Source organism: Odocoileus virginianus, chromosome 9, assembly GCF_023699985.2.
Source record: "Odocoileus virginianus isolate 20LAN1187 ecotype Illinois chromosome 9, Ovbor_1.2, whole genome shotgun sequence".
Classification (NCBI taxonomy): domain Eukaryota; kingdom Metazoa; phylum Chordata; class Mammalia; order Artiodactyla; family Cervidae; genus Odocoileus; species Odocoileus virginianus.
This window is the reverse complement of record NC_069682.1, coordinates 56,084,525-56,103,196: the sequence shown is the minus strand read 5'-3', so window position 1 is coordinate 56,103,196 and position 18,672 is coordinate 56,084,525. Positions and strand designations below refer to the sequence as shown.

The following is an 18,672-nucleotide window of genomic DNA, read 5'->3' as shown; positions in this document are numbered from 1 at the left end:
GGGCAGAGGAGAGCCAGAGTTGCATCCCAGGGGCCTTCTTTTGAGAGGACTGTGAAAAGCAGACTGGACATATGCTAATTGACGTGCTCTGGGCTGCAGGTAATGGGGACATGGGCTTTCCCATCTCTGCTCTGCTATCCAGGCTGTGGGCTTCATGCTAGGGCTGGTTCCCTTTAAGGTCACAAGATGACACATTAGATGTTTATTAATATAAAATGCTGTCTAGAGTGGGTTCTGTTCCCTGGACCTTAAACAAATGTAACTGATGCAATAACCAATCAGGAGCAGTGTGGATGGCCAGGGAAGGTGTCAGATGCCTGGGCCCCTCAGACTCCCTTTGGAAACTTGGTGGGGGGTTTCCATACTGCTGTCATTGTTGGATGACAGGATGCAGTCAGCCTGTCCAGAGGTGTATGAAAGGAAAGGTGGACAGGCACCAGGCTAAGGGTATAAAATTGGAGTGCCCTTCTATAAAAAGAAGAAAATTGAAAGGTGGCTCAAAGGGAGATGGAGTTCCAGCCTATACTCCCAAACCCCCAGCCTGGCATTGTGCCCTCAGAGCACACCCCCACCCTGTGAGTCTGTGCTGGGGGGTTGGAGTTAAATGGCACGATGTTAGTGGTCCCCAGTGAAGTTGTTTAGTAAGGCAAGGAGAGATTTGCATTTTGAAAGCTCACCAAGCCAGCTGGCAAGGAGGATGGACTGGTGCCCCACGAGCTTACTGAACACTTTTGGTGACAGGTAGCTCACAGGCTCCAGGGGCAGCTGCTAGTTTTGGGACAATGTTGCTGAGCCAAAGTCAACCTTTTTGCATGCCTGCATTTGCCACTTGTATGACCAATAGGACTGGCCAGAACACACACACCCACCTCCCCCACTGCCGGCCCAGAGAGAAGGGTGAAGTGGGGAAGAATATAGGGATTGTAAACTGGCTGTCAAGGGACAAATCTGGCCCACGGTTGTATTTGTTTGAGAGGTGCAGTTAATTTGAATCGCAATTAAGGTGAGACCTGCTGTTTTCAGGTGCCACCATCCCCTAATGTCTTAGGGCAGCCTGCCTCATTCACTTATGTTATTAATCTGGGTCTTGAACCCTTTCAGTTTGCAATCCCAGTATATGAGGACCATTTAGGACTGAGGTTGCCCAGAATCTTGTGGATGTCAAGGGACTCCTTGAGCTGTGTGACTGCTGGTGACAGCTACAGGCTGGTCAGGCTGGTGGGGGGTGGGGAGGGATTGAGTGGGAAAAAAATCTGGCTGCCTCTTAGATGTCCCCCCACCCGCACTTGTCCCCATCACAAGGTCTAGAGGCACTGATGAGTGGCCAAAGTCCCTTTAATATCCCTGAATTGCCTTACAAGTAATACTGCTGAAGGTGAGTCTGGGGTGGGAGATGGGGGAGGAGAAGGGAGGGAGAGCGCCAAGCGCTCATACAAAATATGGCCAAAAGGCTTAGCATGCATGGAAAATTATTGCTGTCGGAAGTTCCTATTTACAGGATCAACACCCTCCATAATTGCTTCTGCATCCCCTCTCCCTCCCCTCATCCCTGCCGCATCCCTTCCCGGGTGGGCCTGGAGCTGAGAAGCCCTAGAGAAGTGCCCCTGCCTCGGGGGATGGGGGGTGGAAGTTCAGGCTCCACCCTCATTTGCGGCTTAGGGAAGAGGGGGGAGGGTCAGAGATTCTGGGACTCCTGCCCCCGAGCTGGGCGCCTAGAGATGGGGCAGAGGCGTGTGCTTAAAGCAGAGGGGGCAAGGGCCCGCGAGCATGGAGGTGTGTGCTTCGGTCCTCGCCCGGGCATGCAAAAGCGCGGCGGGGGAGGTAGTGGCGGCCAACGGGGGGGGCTGCTGGGAGCCCCGGCCCCTCTGCCCGGGAGAGTTGCATAGACGTGGCGGGAGGGAGCGCTCCTCCCGTGGAGCGGAGCGGAGCGGGCCGGAAGCCCCAGTGGGTCCGGGGCTCAGTCGGTCCCTGGAACTTGGGGTTCCTCAAGAAGAGGAATGAATAGGAAACATATCGGGGAGGCTCCTCTTTCCGGTCTCCCTGCAGTGGGAATAGAAGGCTCAGGAGGGCGGGGACCTGCCCCAAGACTGACCTCCTGATGTCCCCCTCCCCCCAGTTGAGGGTCAGCAGGCTATCCCTCCCGTTCTCACGCCCCCTTCCCCAGCAAGTTCAGGCTCTGATGAGGGTAGGGCTTCTCCCCACTCCCCGAAATGGGGTGTGTTGGGTGGGGGGACAGCCTTCTATGGCCTTTGCTGTCCCTCTCCTTGACTGGCTCCCTGACCTCCCAGTCCAGCTGGGGAAGCCAGACCATTACTGGGTGAGGGCAAGAGATTAATTAGAATAGTAAATAAATAAATAAATACAGAAATAAATACACTGGAGAGGCCCAGCCGGATGGGGAGAAGGGCATTTGTGAGGTGCCCCAGACCTCCCCCAACAGATAAAGAGGGTACCTGTAGTCCTGTGGGTAGGGAAAGTGCTCAGAGAATCTGCTGGAGAGGCTGGAAGCCCAAGGAGGGGCTATCCCAGGGTTAGAGAGGGGCTACAATTAGGGGGCCGAGCCCTGAACTGACCCTCATGTCTGCCCCAGGTCAGGTGAACTCAGAGGGTCGAGAGCTGCTAGTGGGATGAGGGGTCTGGAGAGAGTAGGGGGTGGTAATGAGTGAGAAGGTCCCCCAGAGGATGAGGAAGGTGGTGTGTGAATGGCTAGACTAAGGCCAAGGTAAGGGCAGGGGGATCTGGGACAGACTGGATTAGATTCCTAAGGCCTGCGTCCTGGTGTGGATGGGAAATCCATGGCAGGCATGAGAGTCAACTGAAGGTTTAAGCCTTAAGAGTGGGGGGCTCCAGTAGAGAACCGGCCTGAAACGCAGTTGGGAAGTGAGAGGAAAGGTCTGCAAGTTAGAAGGGGAGAGCTGCAGGGTCTGGACGGGAGAAAATTCCGGCTAGGGGGCCCGGCAAAGGTGCGGACCTGGTGCCTGAGTTGGGAGCCTTGAGGGCGCGGACAGCGGGTCAAGGTCCGAATCTTGGTAGCCGGTAAGGACGAGGCGGGTCGGGATGTACTTGGGGAAGACAGTGGCAGAAGCGAGTTTTGGGTTTGGGGGTCGGAGAGAGAAGTTCCGGTCTGGGAGTAGGGTCCCCACGAGGGCCGTGGGCAGGGGGACGCAGCTGGGGGACCCGGGGGCGCGGTGGGCAGCTCAGCTGGTGGGGCCGGCGGGCGGCGGCGGCGGGGGTGGCTCGGCCCCCTTGACGCAGGCGGCCTCGCAGTGCTTGTGGAGGTAGGACTTGAGCGCGAAGCTCTTGTCGCACTGGCGGCAGCGGTAGTGCTTGAAGGCCGAGTGCGTCTGCATGTGCGCGCGCAGGTTGGAGCGGTCGGCGAAGGCCTTGCCGCAGTGCGCGCAGCCGAAGGGCTTCTCGCCGGTGTGCGAGCGCATGTGGCCCTGCAGGAGCCAGGGCCGCGAGAAGGCCTTGCCGCACACGCCGCACTTGTGGCGCAGGTTGTGCGTGAGCACATGCATGGCCAGCGCGGGCATGGACACGTACGCCTTGCCGCACGTCGGGCACTTGCGCGCCAGCTGGCTGTCCAGGCTGCGGTGCGTCTGCTTGTGGCGGCTCAGGTTCGACGACGTGGCGTACGTCTTGCCGCACTCGGCGCACGCGTGCCGGTGCCCGCCGCCCGCCGGCGTCCCCGCGCGCCCCGCGCGCCCCCCGCCGCTCCCGGCGTCCCCCGCGCCGCCCGCGTCCCCGCCGCGCCGCCGCCGCGAGCGCCCGTCCGAGATGAAGAAGGCGTCCATGGAATAGCTGTCGGTCACGGCCGCCTCCCCGCGGAAGTAGCGCGCCGACAGGCTGGACTGAGGGCTCTCGGGGTCGCTGTACTCTTCCGGGGCCGCCGGCGGGTACGCGGGCTCGGCTGGCGCCAGCTCCAGGCCTGGCTTCTGGTCCGCATCGTAGCTGCTGGGGGGCAGGCAGTGCGGGGCGTAACCTGGAGGGGATGAGACAAGGGCGGGGAAGGTGAAGCGCCCAGGAGGCGACCCCGTGGCCTCTCTTTGGGAACTGAAGTTTGCTTGTATAGCAGCAGTCGCTATCCTGCTTCTGTGGTTCTGGGGTCAGGATGACCCTGTTCAGATCCTAACTCCGTGGGCCGCAATAAAAATCACCCACCTCCATCCTTGTGGAGCACTGTGGGGTTGAATTCTACTGACTTGGTGTTGACTATCTTCTTAAGTGCTCAAGGCCACGCAGGGAAGGTATTGTTGTATAGTCTGTACAGAGAGAGAAACTGAGGCATATAGTCTAAGCCCCCAAGTATTTGGTGAAGCCGGGATCCAAACCTTGGCAGCCTGATGCCAAAACCCAGGCTTTCTTTATTCCAGCAGCATTCTGTCATTCGAGTCCTTTGACATATCTGAATCTTAGCTTCCTCACTTGCAAAATGGAGCTTATGATCGGACACTCCTTCCCAGGGTCTTTGGGAAGGACTGAGTAAAGTAACGAAAAGAGCCATGCATTAATTGTTCCTGTGCACCAAGCTCCGCCTCCATGCTTTACTCTCGTTAACTCATTTAGTCATCACTGACCCTATGAAGTAGATCCTGTTTTAACTCCCATTTTACATATAAGGAAGTAAAGAAAGAGCACACAGTAATTGCTGTATAAATGTTAGCTCTTACAATTATGCTTTTTACTTGCTTGAAAAAGCGACTTCACTGAAGATTATTTAATTGTCTGCCCCCCGCCCCTCACCAGACGGTGAGCTTCTCGGGGTGAGATCTGTGTGCCCAGCACGTGTCTGGCTCAAAGGAGGTGTACAAAGAATAGACATTGCATGAACGAATCACAGTCCTGTTAAACCCACCTCCCAGGGTTGCTGGGGGATTTAAAAGAGGTCAAGTATGTGGCATGTAATAAATGCTCCAAGAAGGGCATGTCCTTGTAATTTGCTCCCAAGCCCGTTTTGCTCCCTGCTCCACTGGAAGCCTTCTGGAGTCCCCTTGTGAGATTCATCCCCCTTCTGAGCCCCTCCTTCCTCTCTAGAGTTGGATCAGAAATCCTGTCCATTTCAGGATCTAGTGACTGTTGGGTGGGTGGGCTGGCACCCTCCCAGGGCATTCTACAGGGGCTTTCCAAGTGCAGGGACCACCCTGATTTGACTCTGCCTCCCTGGGCCTTGCCTGGTCCCAGCACCCTCCCTGAGGGCCCTGGGACCTGGGCTCCCAGGAGAGTTTCTGGCAGATATTACACAAACTTATGAAACTGGCCCTGAAATACCAATTATTTCCCTTGTCCTTTGATTGCAAAAAACAGTGGGGGTTAGGCTTCTTTACCCGGAGTAGCAAAGCGGGAAATATGACCCTCCACCACCCCTAGCATCCTTGATTCAAATGAGCAGGTGGAAGAGGGCTTTGTAAGCAGGGGACTGGTTTCAGAGCATTCATCCCTTGAAACAACCTGCCTGCTTCAGCCTTTGTGCTTTTGCCTCTCTTCTGGCCTTTGGGATGGTCACAGGGTGAAGTCTGTGCAGAAGGCACCCCGGCCCAGAAAGTGTACCTTTATTTTTTAGCCCTGTCCCTTCAACTGCCCAGCAGGGACCTCTACACACAATGACTGGGGGTTGTGGAGGTGGAAGACTCAGTAGGGAGGGCACTGGTCAGATGCAGAGAGGGCAATGGTGGTGGCAGTTTTATAATGGGGCGGGTTTGCAGCCTCTCAGCACCCCATTCCCCCCTCCTGTCTGCCTTTCATCTGGAGGTTCCCCTTCCTCCCACTCTAGGAATCAGGCCTGGTACTAAAGCCCCCCAAACTTTCAAGGAGTGTTGTTTCAGACTGAGTCAAATACCTGTTAGGCATGCCTAGATACCCTCTTTCTTCTGTGTTTCTTCCCATTGTGATTATTGATGATAATGATAATACTAGCTGATATTTACTGAGCACTTATGAAGTACATGGCAACCCACTCCAGCAATCTTGCCTGGGAAATCCCATGGACAGAGGAGCCTGGTGGGCTACAGTCCATGCGGTCGCAAAGAGTCGGACACGACTGAGCAACTGAAGAAGATACTAAGTACCAAGCTCTGTGCTAAGTGCTTCACTCCCGTCACCTTGCTGAATCACCACAAAAATACTTGTGTTACAGATAAGGAAACAGATGCAGAGTGGTGGTGGTACTTGCTCAAGGTGGGACAAGAGTTGGAACCCACTGCGCTGCTCCTCTTCCACACGCTGGGAGGAGGGGGCATGGCTGGATTGTTCATCTACTGGCAGAGCTCCAGCTAGTGAGCACTTGGTAAGTATTTGTGAAATGGGTGGTGAATGGGTGATGAAGATTCGCCAGGCCAGCCTCAGTCCCTAGTGGAGCAGGGTCTGCCAGGACCATTCTGTCTACCAGATCTTGGGACAACTTGATTTCCTTGACACTGATTCTAACTGGGTGACCTACAGCAAGTTGTACGTCTTCCTGCATCTCTGCTCTGTTCTCTGGGTATGGGGATAGTATAGAATCCATTTGGAGGGGGTCACTGATCATGTGACCTTGGATATGCTATTATTAAGGAATGATGGCATATTGGTTAAGGGCACAGTTTTGGTACCAGACTACCAGGATTGAGTTCCAACTTTACTATTGCTGGCTGTGTGATCTTAGACAAAGTGTTTGACCCCTCTATGCCTCTGTTACCCCAGCTGTGAAATAGGGGAAAATAAAAGCACCTAACTCACACAGTTTGTAGTACAGAGTCCATGAATAAACAAACAATAAGTGAAAAGTGAACAAATAACCAACATTCCCAGAGCACTCTTGTGTCTGATACTGTTTAAAGGTTTTACACACGAATGCATCCCACCCTCATGGCTCTGAGGTTGGTACCATCTTACAGATGAGGAAACTGAGGCATAAAGTAGTTGTTAAGCACCATACCCAGGGTTGTGCAGCTAGTAACTTAGAGCCAGGATTCCAACCCAGTGCCTGGCGTGATACATGTTGGCTGTTACTCTGAACAATAACAATCTCCCCAGGTGGGTTTCTGTGCTGGAAACCTACAGTTTTCTTGGCATATGCACAGACACATCTTGCACCTCCAACCTGGGCCACTGTTTCCTCACCCAAGATGTGTAGGTTCTGGCTCACGCTCTGATGAGAAAACTGGTGATCCAGAAAATTGATAACAGCTCAATGGTCTGGGCAGTCCTTGCCCTAGCGGGACTTTCTGTGGTGCCCTCTGGTGGTGACTTTTAGTACTGCAGTACTCCCTCCTGTTGCTGGGGATCTCTATATAGAAATACTGGCACCTCAAAGGCTGAGCCTCTGCTTAGGGACAGATGCGGAATTGCCTTCTGGTCAGGAATTGTGGGGCCAGACATGGTGGCTAGCAGCTGCGGAGTTTGGCATGAGTTGTGGGGTGGGAGTTGAGGGTTGCATGAGAGTTTTCTGTGGTCGTCTTGGTGGAGGTGGTTCTAACTTCCTTTGTGATCGTGATCAGGTTGCCTAACCTCTCTGGACTCTGTCTTTACCTGTAGAAGGTTGACTGAGATGCTCGAAAGACCCTTGTTGCATCGTGGCTGAACGGACCCCTCAATGATGCCCGTTGTCCTGTCACCTACCCCCCAATCCCTATCAGCTCCATCTCATTCTCAGACTCACAGACCTTTCCCTAGCTATGTGACCTTGAAAGTGAAAGTGAAAGTTGCTCAGTCATGTCCAACTCTTTGTGACCCCATGGACTATACATTCCATGGAATTCTCCAGGCCAGAATACTGGAGTGGGTAGCTGTTCCCTTCTCCAGGGGATCTTCCCAACCCAGGGATCAAACCCAGGTCTCCCGCGTTGCAGGCAGATTCTTTACCAGCTGAGCCACCAGGAAAGCCCATCTGACCTTGGGCAAGTTATTAAACCTTTTTGTGCTGCATCTGGATAAAGAAACTTATAAAAGGACTGACCGAATTAATGGTGTACAATGCTTAGTTCAATGCCTGGCACACAGTAGACTCTCAAGCTGTTATTTAATTGTCATTATTATTGTTCCTATATTTTCTAGTGATACCCTCTAATCTGCTAAAGAGTGAAGGGGACACACGTGGGTCATCTCAGGCTGCTGTGTTACCTTGGGCAAACCACCTCACCTCTCTGGACCTCAACCCTGCAGAATCCTTTAGGACACTATAGAGGCAGTGCTTTTCTGACTCCTTGCATGGAACTCACACAGGTTTTAGATGCCTCCCTCTGTCCTACAGGTGACCATAGAAGGATGAGTTACCTGTCTCCCTGCCGACAGGGTGAGATAGGCCTCTCTTTTTTGGAAACAGATAGAGGCAGGGAGGGCCAGGGACCCAGGGAGACAAGACTGACTCTTTTACTCATATTCCATCTGTGTGACCATGGGTAAGTCACAAAGCCTCTCTGGGCTCCAGTGCCCCATTTGAGGGATAGAACAGAGCCCCTCCAGTCACATGGGGCTATAAGGAAGGCTCAGAAACACTTAGGAGAAGTGGAGATGTCATGTATATCACCTGAGAATGACTTTTGATTTTCCCTGCTCAAGAGTTTTGATATTTTAGACTGAAGGTCCAGAATACATTTTAAAAAATTTTGCAAGGGAATTTTATGAGAAATCAGGTGTGGGCATTTCACAAACATTGTCTCTCCCAACTGTCTGACCCCCTGAGATGAGGGTGGGGGGAATCTCTGAGAAGCACTGCTGCTTCCAGCTGCCGTTGTGCCCACCCCCTGTGCCAGGCACTGCACTAAGCCCGGAGGCCTGGAGAGGGCAGAGGAGTTGCTCAAGGTCACTGGAGGAGGAGTAAGGCTTGAAATCCTCCAGAATCTGTGTTTTTTCCCCCCGAACCCCTGAGCAGGCATGGAGACCTGTTGAGGGAGGGAAGATTTTCAGTTGGTGGGAGGCAGGGGCGGTGAGTTTCTTCACCACCTAGTTGGCCTGTGTCTGGTGTAATGACGGGGTATTGGGGGTGGGGCGAAGCTATTCTTCTAGAAAATGCACCAGCCCTTTGTAAACCTTTGTAAATAATTAATAAAAGTAATGACTAACCCTGCTTGAGCCCTTACTGTGTACCAGGCACCCTGCTCGGTATTTTACATTCGTTAGCTCGTGTCTAAGGGAACGTAGTGGCCACTCGCTCCAGTACCCTACCTCTATGGAAGCTGAGGCCCAGAGAGGGGCCTTTGCCAGGTCACAAAGCAAGTTCCCACCAGAGCTAGGCTGGCCTTCTGCCTCCCAGGCCGGTGCTGTTTTTCCCAGTCTCCCTCAGGTTCCCAGTGTCCCAGACTTCCTCCAGGGAATCTCCAGCCCAAATCTCACTTCCCTGTCTCTAGTTGGGTAGAAGAGGGGGCCTAGTGATGGGCCAGCTTCCCAGGTAGCCCACTTTCCCGAGGAGGGCTGGGCCCTGCTAGGTGGGGGGCTGGAGGGGCTGCTGCATGAATATATTTAGAGCTGCGTCTTGCTGTGCCAGGGCCTCGGGCCTTGAGAATCAGCTCCAGCCAGCTGAGCAGAAAGCCAGGTCTGTCAGCAGCAAAGCGGGATAAAAATAGTTTCTCCTGTCTGCTCACAGAGCTGGGCAAAGGGGCTGGTGCCTCCCCCTCCCCTTATTATAGCATCTTTGTTCGCAGTTCCCCAGGCACTGGACCAGAAATGACACCCACCTCCTCCAAGGGCCTGGCAGCTGGTATACCTGCCCACTGGGGAGGGGGCCCCTGGGTCCAGATGAGTGGGGGACAGAGTGGGGTCTGGCCCAACATGACCAGGGCTGTAGGGTGTGGGGCTCGTGCCCACTGACTCAAACCCAGGGAATGTTGAGAGCACTCCAGAGCCTCTCCCCACTCTCCCCGCCTCCTGAAATCCCCCAGATTCTGGTTTTTCCTGACTGTGACCCAATTCCTGTGGCCCACAGGGAGGTCCACAGCTCTGCAGGAATCAATAGGGAGGATTTTTCAAGGGGTTGTGGAAATAGGCCTGGTGGCTGACGGTCTGGAGTTGCCCAGCACTGTTGGGTGGAGCAGCCTCCCGCGCCCTCCCAGGCATCTCTGGGGCCCTTTCTGGGCCTCCTTCTGGAGACCTGGTGTCTTGTATAATGTACATTGTCTCTCTGGGCCCTCTGCTTCCTTCCCTACCCTCTCTGTGCTCCAGAAGAGGCAGAGGGCCCATGCCAACCTCCCTTCTTAGCCAAAGGCTGGCGGCAGCTACTCCATCCCAGGGGAGACCACAGCTGGAAGGAAGCCAAGAGTTCCGGGGCCTCATCTCTCCCAGCAGCATCTCACAGCCCCCCCACCCCGCCCCGAGAGCGCCCCTAGGCTGGGGGGGTCCCTGGGAACGTGTATGGAGCACCCACCGGGAGGGGTGATACATGCACCGCCTATGCCCTTGTCATCTCAGGCAAGCCACCTCTCCAACCTCAGCTTCGCTCTGGAGGCTGAAGCTGACCTTCGCCTGCACTCTGCGCTTGCTGCCCTGAGCCCACTCTGTGTGTGTATGCGTGTGTGTTTGGGATGTATAAATTGCTATGCTGCCGTAGGGACTTGATATACTCTCCTGACCTCTATCAGAAGCCAAAATCTGAGACTGTCTGAAGAGTGGACATTCAGCCTGGTTCCTTCATGTCCCCCTTGTGACCCCAGGCTTAAGGGGGACATGGACCCCAGATTCAGTATCCCATATTCAGTATCCCATCCCTTTTATTGCACATTCCTGCTGACAGATTTTTTAAAAAATAGAGTTTTGGGTCCCTGGAAGGCCAGAGCTGAAAGAGATCAAGTTCGACTGCTTTTTTTTGTAAGAGGGAAACTGAGGTTCGGGTAGGGGAAGATTAGTTCAGAGCTTCAGAGGAAACTGGCTCTAAGACTTGAACTGGCCAGCCTTGAGAATGGACCTGGACACGACCTTGGACTAGAAATTGGATCTGGATCCAGATCTGGATCCTGGAGCATGAATGTTGACTTGAACATGGATTGAAACTTGAACTTGGACATGGATTTGTTTTGAATTTTGAAGTGAGCCTGTAACCTGGGACATTGACCTTGGAACTAGACTTCAGACCTTGTCCTAGAATGAAGGTTGGACATGGATTTTGAACCTGAACCTCTGCCATGTCTCTAAGCTTGACCTTGGTCCTGGACCAAGACCAAGATGCCAGGGGCAGAGGTGGTTAAAGAACACTCAGGCGGGCCTGCTGTGTGTCCTTTGACACCTCCACGGCCCTCTCTGAGCTCCCTCTGCCAAGGGACTGGGGATGCCCTTTTGCATCCCTGCACCCCAAATAGGCTTTCTAAAGTGTGGGGTAGACGTGTGGCAATTGGGGACTTTGAGCAGATTCCCAGGCCCGGACTGGGGCGACTCCTCGGCGCCATCAGAAGGAGTGAGCGGAAGCGGGTGCTGGTATAATGTGGTCAACTAGAGAAGCCCATGGGCAGAAGTAGGAGCGCTTCCTCAGCTGCTGGGGAGGCTTAATGTAGCTGTGGAGGGCAGACAACTGCGTTATTGGATTGGCATTGATCCCTCATCTGCCTGAGTCGGATGTACTCTGAAGGAGTATGAGGGCAGGACGTGGTGGGGGTTAAGAGGATGGAGGACCTGGCATCCAGCTGGAGTTCAGAGTTAGGGTGTGTGGAGAGGTCGATACTCCGGGGCAGTGAAGATGTCTGTGGGTCCATGGAGACCACTGGTGTGCAGCTGGGTGGGCAGCTTCCTTCTCTCAGATGGAGGAGTCCCTAGCATTCCCCAGGATGGAGCCCAGGCCTGGGAAGGGGGAAGTTTGATGGAGTTGGAGGATGAGGTTCTGAGAAGGTTGGGAGGATGTGAATTGCCATCTCATCGAGGGACTGAATCTGTGCTCAGAATCACCCAGGGGAAAGGAGGGGAAGGGAGGGCTACACAGAGGCAGAAAGCAGTGGAGAAGCAAGAGGGGGAGAAAAGAGGCATTACGTTGGAGAGGATGATGAAATTAGATCTGCTCTCCCTTCTTTGGGGAGTGCTGCAGAGAAACCTAGAACTTGCCCCATTGTGGGGCTTCTTCCCTATTTAGGTGCATTCAGGGGGAGCCTGGAGCCCAGATGTACCTGCCACACCCTCTGCCAGGCCCACGGAGGCTGCTGTTGTGTGTGTGTGTGTGTGTGTGTGTGTGTGTGGAGGAGGAGGAGTCCTCCAGGAATTCTCCAGCACTCCCAAGCTTTCCCTGGGCTGGGGGTACTCTTTAATTTGGGGTCTTGCATCTTCATCAGTCAGGAGCCTGTGGTTCCCCTGACCTCCACATTCACAGGCTCCCTTCCTGCCCACCACCCCCATCCCAGATTCCCCTCCCATTGGTCTCCCTGACCCTGCAGCCGTTGTTGCTGCAGGAATGGCTTGTAAGAGGATCTTTCTAATAACTGGAACTATCTCCAGCCCCAGGCTCTCCCCCTTTCCCTCCCTCCTTTCTCCTTCCCCCCTCCTGCTCTCCCTCACTCTCCTCACCTCCCCCCCTCCTCTCTTTCTCCTTGTTTACCCAGCACACTTACACACGCTGGGAGAGAAAAACGTCGGCTCAGCAATTTTTCACACTTCCCTCAAACGCTCAGCAAGGTTATTTCCGGCAGAGCGGAGACAACGGACCACTAGATGCCGGCAGGCTCTCCGAGGACCCCCAGCACCCCTACCCACCCGTGGGATGCAGGAGCCTTCATTTCCCAGTCTGGCCACACCCCAGGGATGGAAGAGCCCCCCCCCCCCCCGTCCCATCACAAATAAGGCAGACTCTGTGTTTCCCAGCCATACTCAGGCTTGAAGGGTCACCCTTGGTCTCTGGCACTAACCATTTACTGCAGACGCTGTCAGGGCAGCTAGGGCAGAGTACCTGTCCTCTGCCCTGGGCTGCCTGCAGAGACTGAAGCCAAGAAAAGTGCTTGGCCTCAGAAACTCTGCCACCCTCAGCCAGACATCAGATGGTAAATGGAGCCCTACAGAAACCCTGACAATGGCCCCCTGCATTCTGTTAGACCCTCATCATCATCTCCAATGCCTCCCACCCCACACTTGACCTTCACAGAAACTGAGCTTGTCAAAGTTGGAAGGATGCTTAGATCATGCCATCCAAATTCTTTCACTGTTGAGGAGATGGAAGATCAGAGAAGGAAAGGCACTTGCCCAAGGTCACATAGCAAGTCAGAGACCTACAGCCCAGGCCTCCCAGAGTTCCAGGCCAGATATCAGACTGTCAGGACAACCTCACAATTCCCCAGAAGGAGCTGGTCTGGAGCCCTTTAGGGTAAGGGCCAAGGACAGGGTGGTTCTAGGGGGTTAAAGCTGGTAGAACATCCCTGCTGATGGCTTGGCCCTTACCTCGCTTCCCACTATTTGCTCAGAGGCTCTTTTCAAAGCTTTTTTGGACTGAATTCAAGGCAAGGCATTCCTGCCTCCCTCCCGAGGAACAGTCTGCAGTTTTGGCTGTGCATGAGAAATTCTCTGGGCTTCTCTGGGTTTCCTCAGCTGGCCTGGGACAGGACCAAGGGGCCCTCAGTGGGCAGGAACCCAGGGCTTTGTGTCCGTCCTCCAAGGGATCGACATCTTAGGCTTACAGGCATTTCCATTTCTACCGAGGTCCCCGGCCCTGGCATGGCCCCAGGTCCACCCTCTGTCCTGCCAGCACTCAGATAAGCCCAGCCATATCCCTGGGATTCAGTCCTCAACCCCAAGAGCCCCTGGGGTCAAGAAAGAGGACAGTAGAATAAGAAACGTGGGGCAAAGAAAAGGGGGTTGGTTCTCTTGGGGATCTGGGGGAGGTCAGGGGGTGAGGGGCTGGAGCTGTATCCCTGTTTGCTCCCTAATTTCTTTGACCTTGATGAGGTCACAGAGCATTTTACCCAGCGCCCTCTTGCTACCTGGCTTGGCAGAGTGATGGAATGTGGGCGAAGTGCTTGGAAATCCCTGAGGCAGAAGCTCCCACCCTCCTGTCTTTGCCATCTCAGTTACCTCCTCATCTTCAGCCCTTTCTTTTCTCCTTTTTCTCTCTCCTCTTTCCTTCCCACTTACACACACACATACGCACGCACACACATACAACACACATACGCATACCCCAAAGCTGATGCCACATGTGATGTCAGATTTACTGCCAAAGGGATGCCTGCTCTTCAGACACCTGTCCTGGTGGGGACCATCAGAGGAGAACCCTTTTGTGATCCCCTTGATGGGGGGTGGGGTCCACAGAACCAGGCTCTGATTTTTCCCCACTACCTCCAGAGATCACCCCTTTTTGGGCCTGAGTGACCTCTCTTGTCCCCCAAACCCTCGTCACTATAGGAACTTGCTCTGAAAAGAAATAGAGTGTGTTGGGGGTGGGGGACTGACAAGAAACAGCAGGGCTGGCTCTAGAGGGGAGTGAGAAACTGGAGGGGGGAAGGGGGTGCGGCCCAGGAGACCAAGAGCCACCTTGGGGGAACCCCTCCTAGAAATTCCCTCTTCCTCTCAGTCCCCAGGACAGGCCCAGCCTTTGGCAGGCATGTGGCTGAGGGTAACAAAAGAGTTGCTGAGAGAGGGGGCTGAGAAGACTTGTCTGGCATCACCAGGGGGAGCAGGCTTGAAGGGAAAGAGGGTGCCCCCAGCTACCCCTAGGGAGCCAACCCTCTCTCCCCAGGGACTGGTGGTCCAGGCCAGTTTACCTTCCCCATCAAGAGAGCACTCTCGAACAACCAGCCTCTTTCCCTCAACCAGGAGGAGGGACCCTTAGAATGCCTTGTGCATTAGCCCCCCAGCACTAACCCTTAATGGACACCACTCTCTCTCACCATCCCTCACTCCAGTACCAACCTAGGGCCACAACTTTCAAAGTCCAGGCTGACGCTCACTCAGCGGCGGGATGGGCCGACCCTGCGACTTTCCCATTGTACGAACCTGGCCCTTGCCCCGCCTGCCCGGCCCTCGGGAAGCCCGGGAGGCGCCCACAGCCAGGAAGATCTCCTCCCGGGGTTCCCTGCCGCGCGCACCCCTCCTCGTGGCCCGAGTTGGGGAGGGCCCGAACTCCCCTCCCCTTTTCTTCCCCCCCGCCGGGTCCCACTCACCGTTGTCCCCGGAAGGCCCCCGGGCTCCAGGCAGTACGTAGGCGGTCTCCAAGGGGTGATAGGTGGGGGCCGGCACCCCGCTGCACTGGAAGCCGTCGCCTTTGATCTTCTTTACCAGGAAGGAGCGGGGCATGGTGCGACTGGCGTGGGACTCGGCGGGGGCACTTGCGAGGGGCCCTGGTCGGGGGGAGGAGGCCAGCCGGGCGCGATTGGCTGTCTGCGCGGGGTTTCAGCACTGGACAGCTCCCAGCGGGCGGGCGGGCGGGCGGCAGCGCGGAGCCGGCACCGGTGGCGGCGGCCCCGGCTGTAGCTCTGGCTCCCGCTCGGGCTTGGCGGCGGCGGCGGCGGCGGAGGCTCTCAGACAGGCGATCGCTGGAGCTGTGCTCAGCACTCCGGCTGCCGGCTTTATATGGGACGCAGGCTGGAGGAGATCAGGTGGTCCCCAGCAATGGAACTGTTCAGCGCTCTAATCCATCAAATGTCCCCCAGGACAATCGCTCCGCACACGTTCCCCTGAACCGGCGGCGGTGGGGGCAGGCCAGGCGCAGGGAGCCCAGGCAGGCAGGAGGGGAGAAAGTGAGGGCGAGAAAAGCAGAGATAGAGAGAGACGGAGAAAGGGGGGCGGGGGGGAGGGGGAACAAGGAGGAGAGAGAGCGCGGAGATGAGATACACAGAGACAGACAGAAAGAGACATACAGAAAAAGAGAGATACATACACAGTGAAAGAGATAGAAATAGGAGCAGAGACCAAGATAAGGACAAAAAGACACGACAGAGAGAGAGAGAGAGCGAGAGAGAGAGAGAGAAAGGCAGAGACGGAGAGAAGTAACAACACACACCCACGGGAGAAAAAGAGACCTCCAGATACACAAAAAGAAAGCAACCCAGGGGATGCAAAGAAAGGGGAAGAGAAATGCAAGACAGGAGGAGAGAGGAGAGGAGGTAGAACAGTCTGAGCAGGCGGGGTTCAGGCACATGGGGACACAAGGAAGGGAATGCAGAGAAGAGTGTGAGCTCGCCAGCGGCAGACGCCCCCCTACCTCCAGCCTCCTCCCCGTCCCCTAGTTTTGAAGGGGCCCGTTTGGACACTCAGCTTTAACTAGGGGAAGTCATCCCCCCTCCCCAGCTTGGCCTCCCACTGAAGCTTCCTGTTGGGTTTGGGGTTCAACTTTCTTCTTCCAGAACTGATGAGGGGAGCAAGTCCCCCTTGCTGATGCCCAGTCTAGCTCAGCCAGTCCTGTTCTGGTGCCTAGCTCAGGCGGGCGCTGCAAGAGGAAGTGAAAATCGTCCAGTAATTAATTTCCCTGCTGCCGGGGGGTGGTGGTTTTGACACATCCGAGGCTGTGTCTTTCCCTGAAGCGGGGAGCAGACAATAGAGACACGTGGACTGGGAAGGGAGAGGGGGGAAGGGAGGGGGAGCGGGGCTCCCGCTGGAACTCTTTGCAGGTCAGCTCCTTTGTCTCCAGGAGGATCTCAGCAGAAACCCACCCCCCCCCCCCCAATCCAGCCAAAACCTAGGGGAGCTCCCATATCTGGGTAGGACCAAGGAGCAGGAGAATGCAACCCCCTGCCCAGAGAGGCTGCTTGGCAAAGTGCCATGGTGGTGGGTCGGCCTTAGCAAGTATGTGATGGCCAGAGCACAAGAGTCCCGGAATCAGACTCTAGGAATGTCAAGATCTCATTGGTTAACAGCATTCTGTTTATGGGATGCTAGACTGATGGAGTGGGGTTGTGCTTTTGGGACTGGGTCATCTAATATCAGTTGGGAGACTGAGACCCTTGAAGACTAAGAGAGGCTGCAGAGGTGCCCAGCGTCCCACAGGGAGTCAGCAGAAATTTCCGGAGACTCCTGTGGTCCTTTGGGACCTCATGCAAATTGTGAGGTGTTGCTTAGAAATCTTAGAATAAAATTTGGACCCCTAGTCTTGCCAAGGTCCTGAATGATATGGAGGGTCCTGCCCATCTTCTCAGAGATATTGTCCCACATTTTACCCTCTGGGACTTTTTTTAACCTCAGTCACAGAGAGTTGAGGTGACCACACCCCCGAACTCATGACTCACTCAGTATTCCCTACTCCAGCCACACAAGCTGACTTCTCGTCTTGCAGACTTACTGCTCTCTCCTTGGCCTCTGCTCTGGTTCTTCTGTTCAGAGGAACCCTGCATTGGCATAGCTGAGGCATCACTTCTTCTGGGAAGTGTCCCTGACTTCCTACAATGGCCAGCTTGCCCATTGGCCCCTGAGCTGTGTGACTCTGTCCTGTGTTTGGCTCAGCATACTCTTGCAACATGCAGTAGGATATCCCAGCTCCTCTACTTACTAACCATGAGATCTTAAGCAAGTTATTCAACTTCTCTGTGCCTCAGTTTCCCATCTTATAAAATGGGCTTGCATATAGTGGGTATGTAAGCCTGCTGATGAGCACTTACATATAGTGGGTGCTCATTCTGTGTGTGTTCTGTAAGTACAGTTGTGCCTGGAGCACCCAAGATTCATCTAACACGTGTTTGTGGGGTTCTACCTAATAGGTGGTAACCTCAACAGTCCTAGTCCCTGGTCTCCTTGGAGGTGACATTCAAGGGACATAAAATTGGGTGAGCAGTGGAGGGTGCTGGTTCCTAGACAGGGTGGCCAGCAAGGGTCTCCTGGAAGAGGTGACATCTAAGCAGAGACTTGAGTGATGAGATGGAGCCAGCCATGGGAGAAGCCAGAGAAAGAGAGCTCCAGGCAGAGGCTTCACAAGTTCAAAGACTCTGAGGCAAAAATGAGCTTGGGCCAGTTTAGGAACAGCAAGGAGTGGGAGGAGATGAGGTCAGGAAGTTGGCAGGGCCCAAACCCAGAAGGTGTTCAATAAATCATGAGTGAATGACAATGGGGTAAGTTGTAGTTGTTGTTCAGTTGCTAAGTCATGTCTGACTCTTTTTGACCCCATGGACTGCAGCATGCTAGGCTCCCCTATCCTTCACTATCTCCCAGAGTTTGCTCAAAGTCATGTCCATTGGTCGATGATGCTATACAGCCATCTCATCCTCTGTCGCCCCCCTATCCTTTTGCCATCAATCTTACCCAGCATCAGGGTCTTTTCCAATGAGTCTGCTCTTTGCATCAAATGCCCAAAACATTGGAGCTTCAGCTTTAGCATCAGTCCTTCCAAGGAATGTTCAGGGTTGATTTCCTTTAGGATTGACTGGGTTGATCTGTTTGAAGCCCAAGGGACTTTCAAGAGTCTTCTCCAGCACCACAATTCAAAAACAGCAATTCTTTGGCGCTCAGCTTTCCTTATGGTCCAACTCTTACATCCATGCATGACTACTGGAAAAAACCATAGCATTGACTATACAGACCCTTGTCGGCAAAGTGATGTCTCTGCTTTCTAATATGCTGTTTAGGTTTGTCATAGTTTCCCTTCCAAGGAGCAAGCATCTTTAATTTCATGGCTGCAGTCACCATCAACAGTGATTTTGGGACCCAAGAAAATAAAGATGGTCACTGTTTCTACTTTTTCTCTTTCTATTTGTCATGAAGTGATGGGACCAGATGCCATGATCTTAGTTTTTTGAATGTTGAGTTTTAAGCCAGTTTTTTCACTCTCCTGTTTCACCCTTATCAAAAGGCTCTGTAGTTCCTATTCACTCT

The 18,672-nt window shown here is 54.3% G+C and overlaps 1 protein-coding gene and 1 long non-coding RNA gene across 2 annotated transcripts in view; one reads left to right on the top strand and one right to left on the bottom strand.

Annotated features, from left to right (window-relative positions):
- Positions 1-18,672, top strand: part of LOC110141830 (uncharacterized) — a 57,691-nt gene that overhangs the window by 8,154 nt on the left and 30,865 nt on the right. The window lies entirely within an intron of this gene.
- Positions 1,384-16,033, bottom strand: SCRT2 (scratch family transcriptional repressor 2). Its single transcript, XM_020900851.2, has 2 exons — positions 15,036-16,033; positions 1,384-3,982 (listed from the first exon to the last, which is right to left on the bottom strand). The coding sequence occupies exons 1-2, from the start codon at positions 15,166-15,168 to the stop codon at positions 3,198-3,200; spliced, it is 918 nt and encodes a 305-aa protein (XP_020756510.2). The 5' UTR covers positions 15,169-16,033; the 3' UTR covers positions 1,384-3,197.

What these genes read in the sequence shown, in the direction of transcription:
- SCRT2 (XM_020900851.2), bottom strand. Translation starts at nt 15,168, where the DNA reads ATGCCCCGCTCCTTCCTGGTAAAGAAGATCAAAGGCGACGGCTTCCAG. An exon ending in GGGGCCTTCCGGGGACAACG is followed by an intron (nt 3,983 to 15,035) that starts GTGAGTGGGACC and finishes CATCCCCTCCAG; the next exon opens with GTTACGCCCCGCACTGCCTG.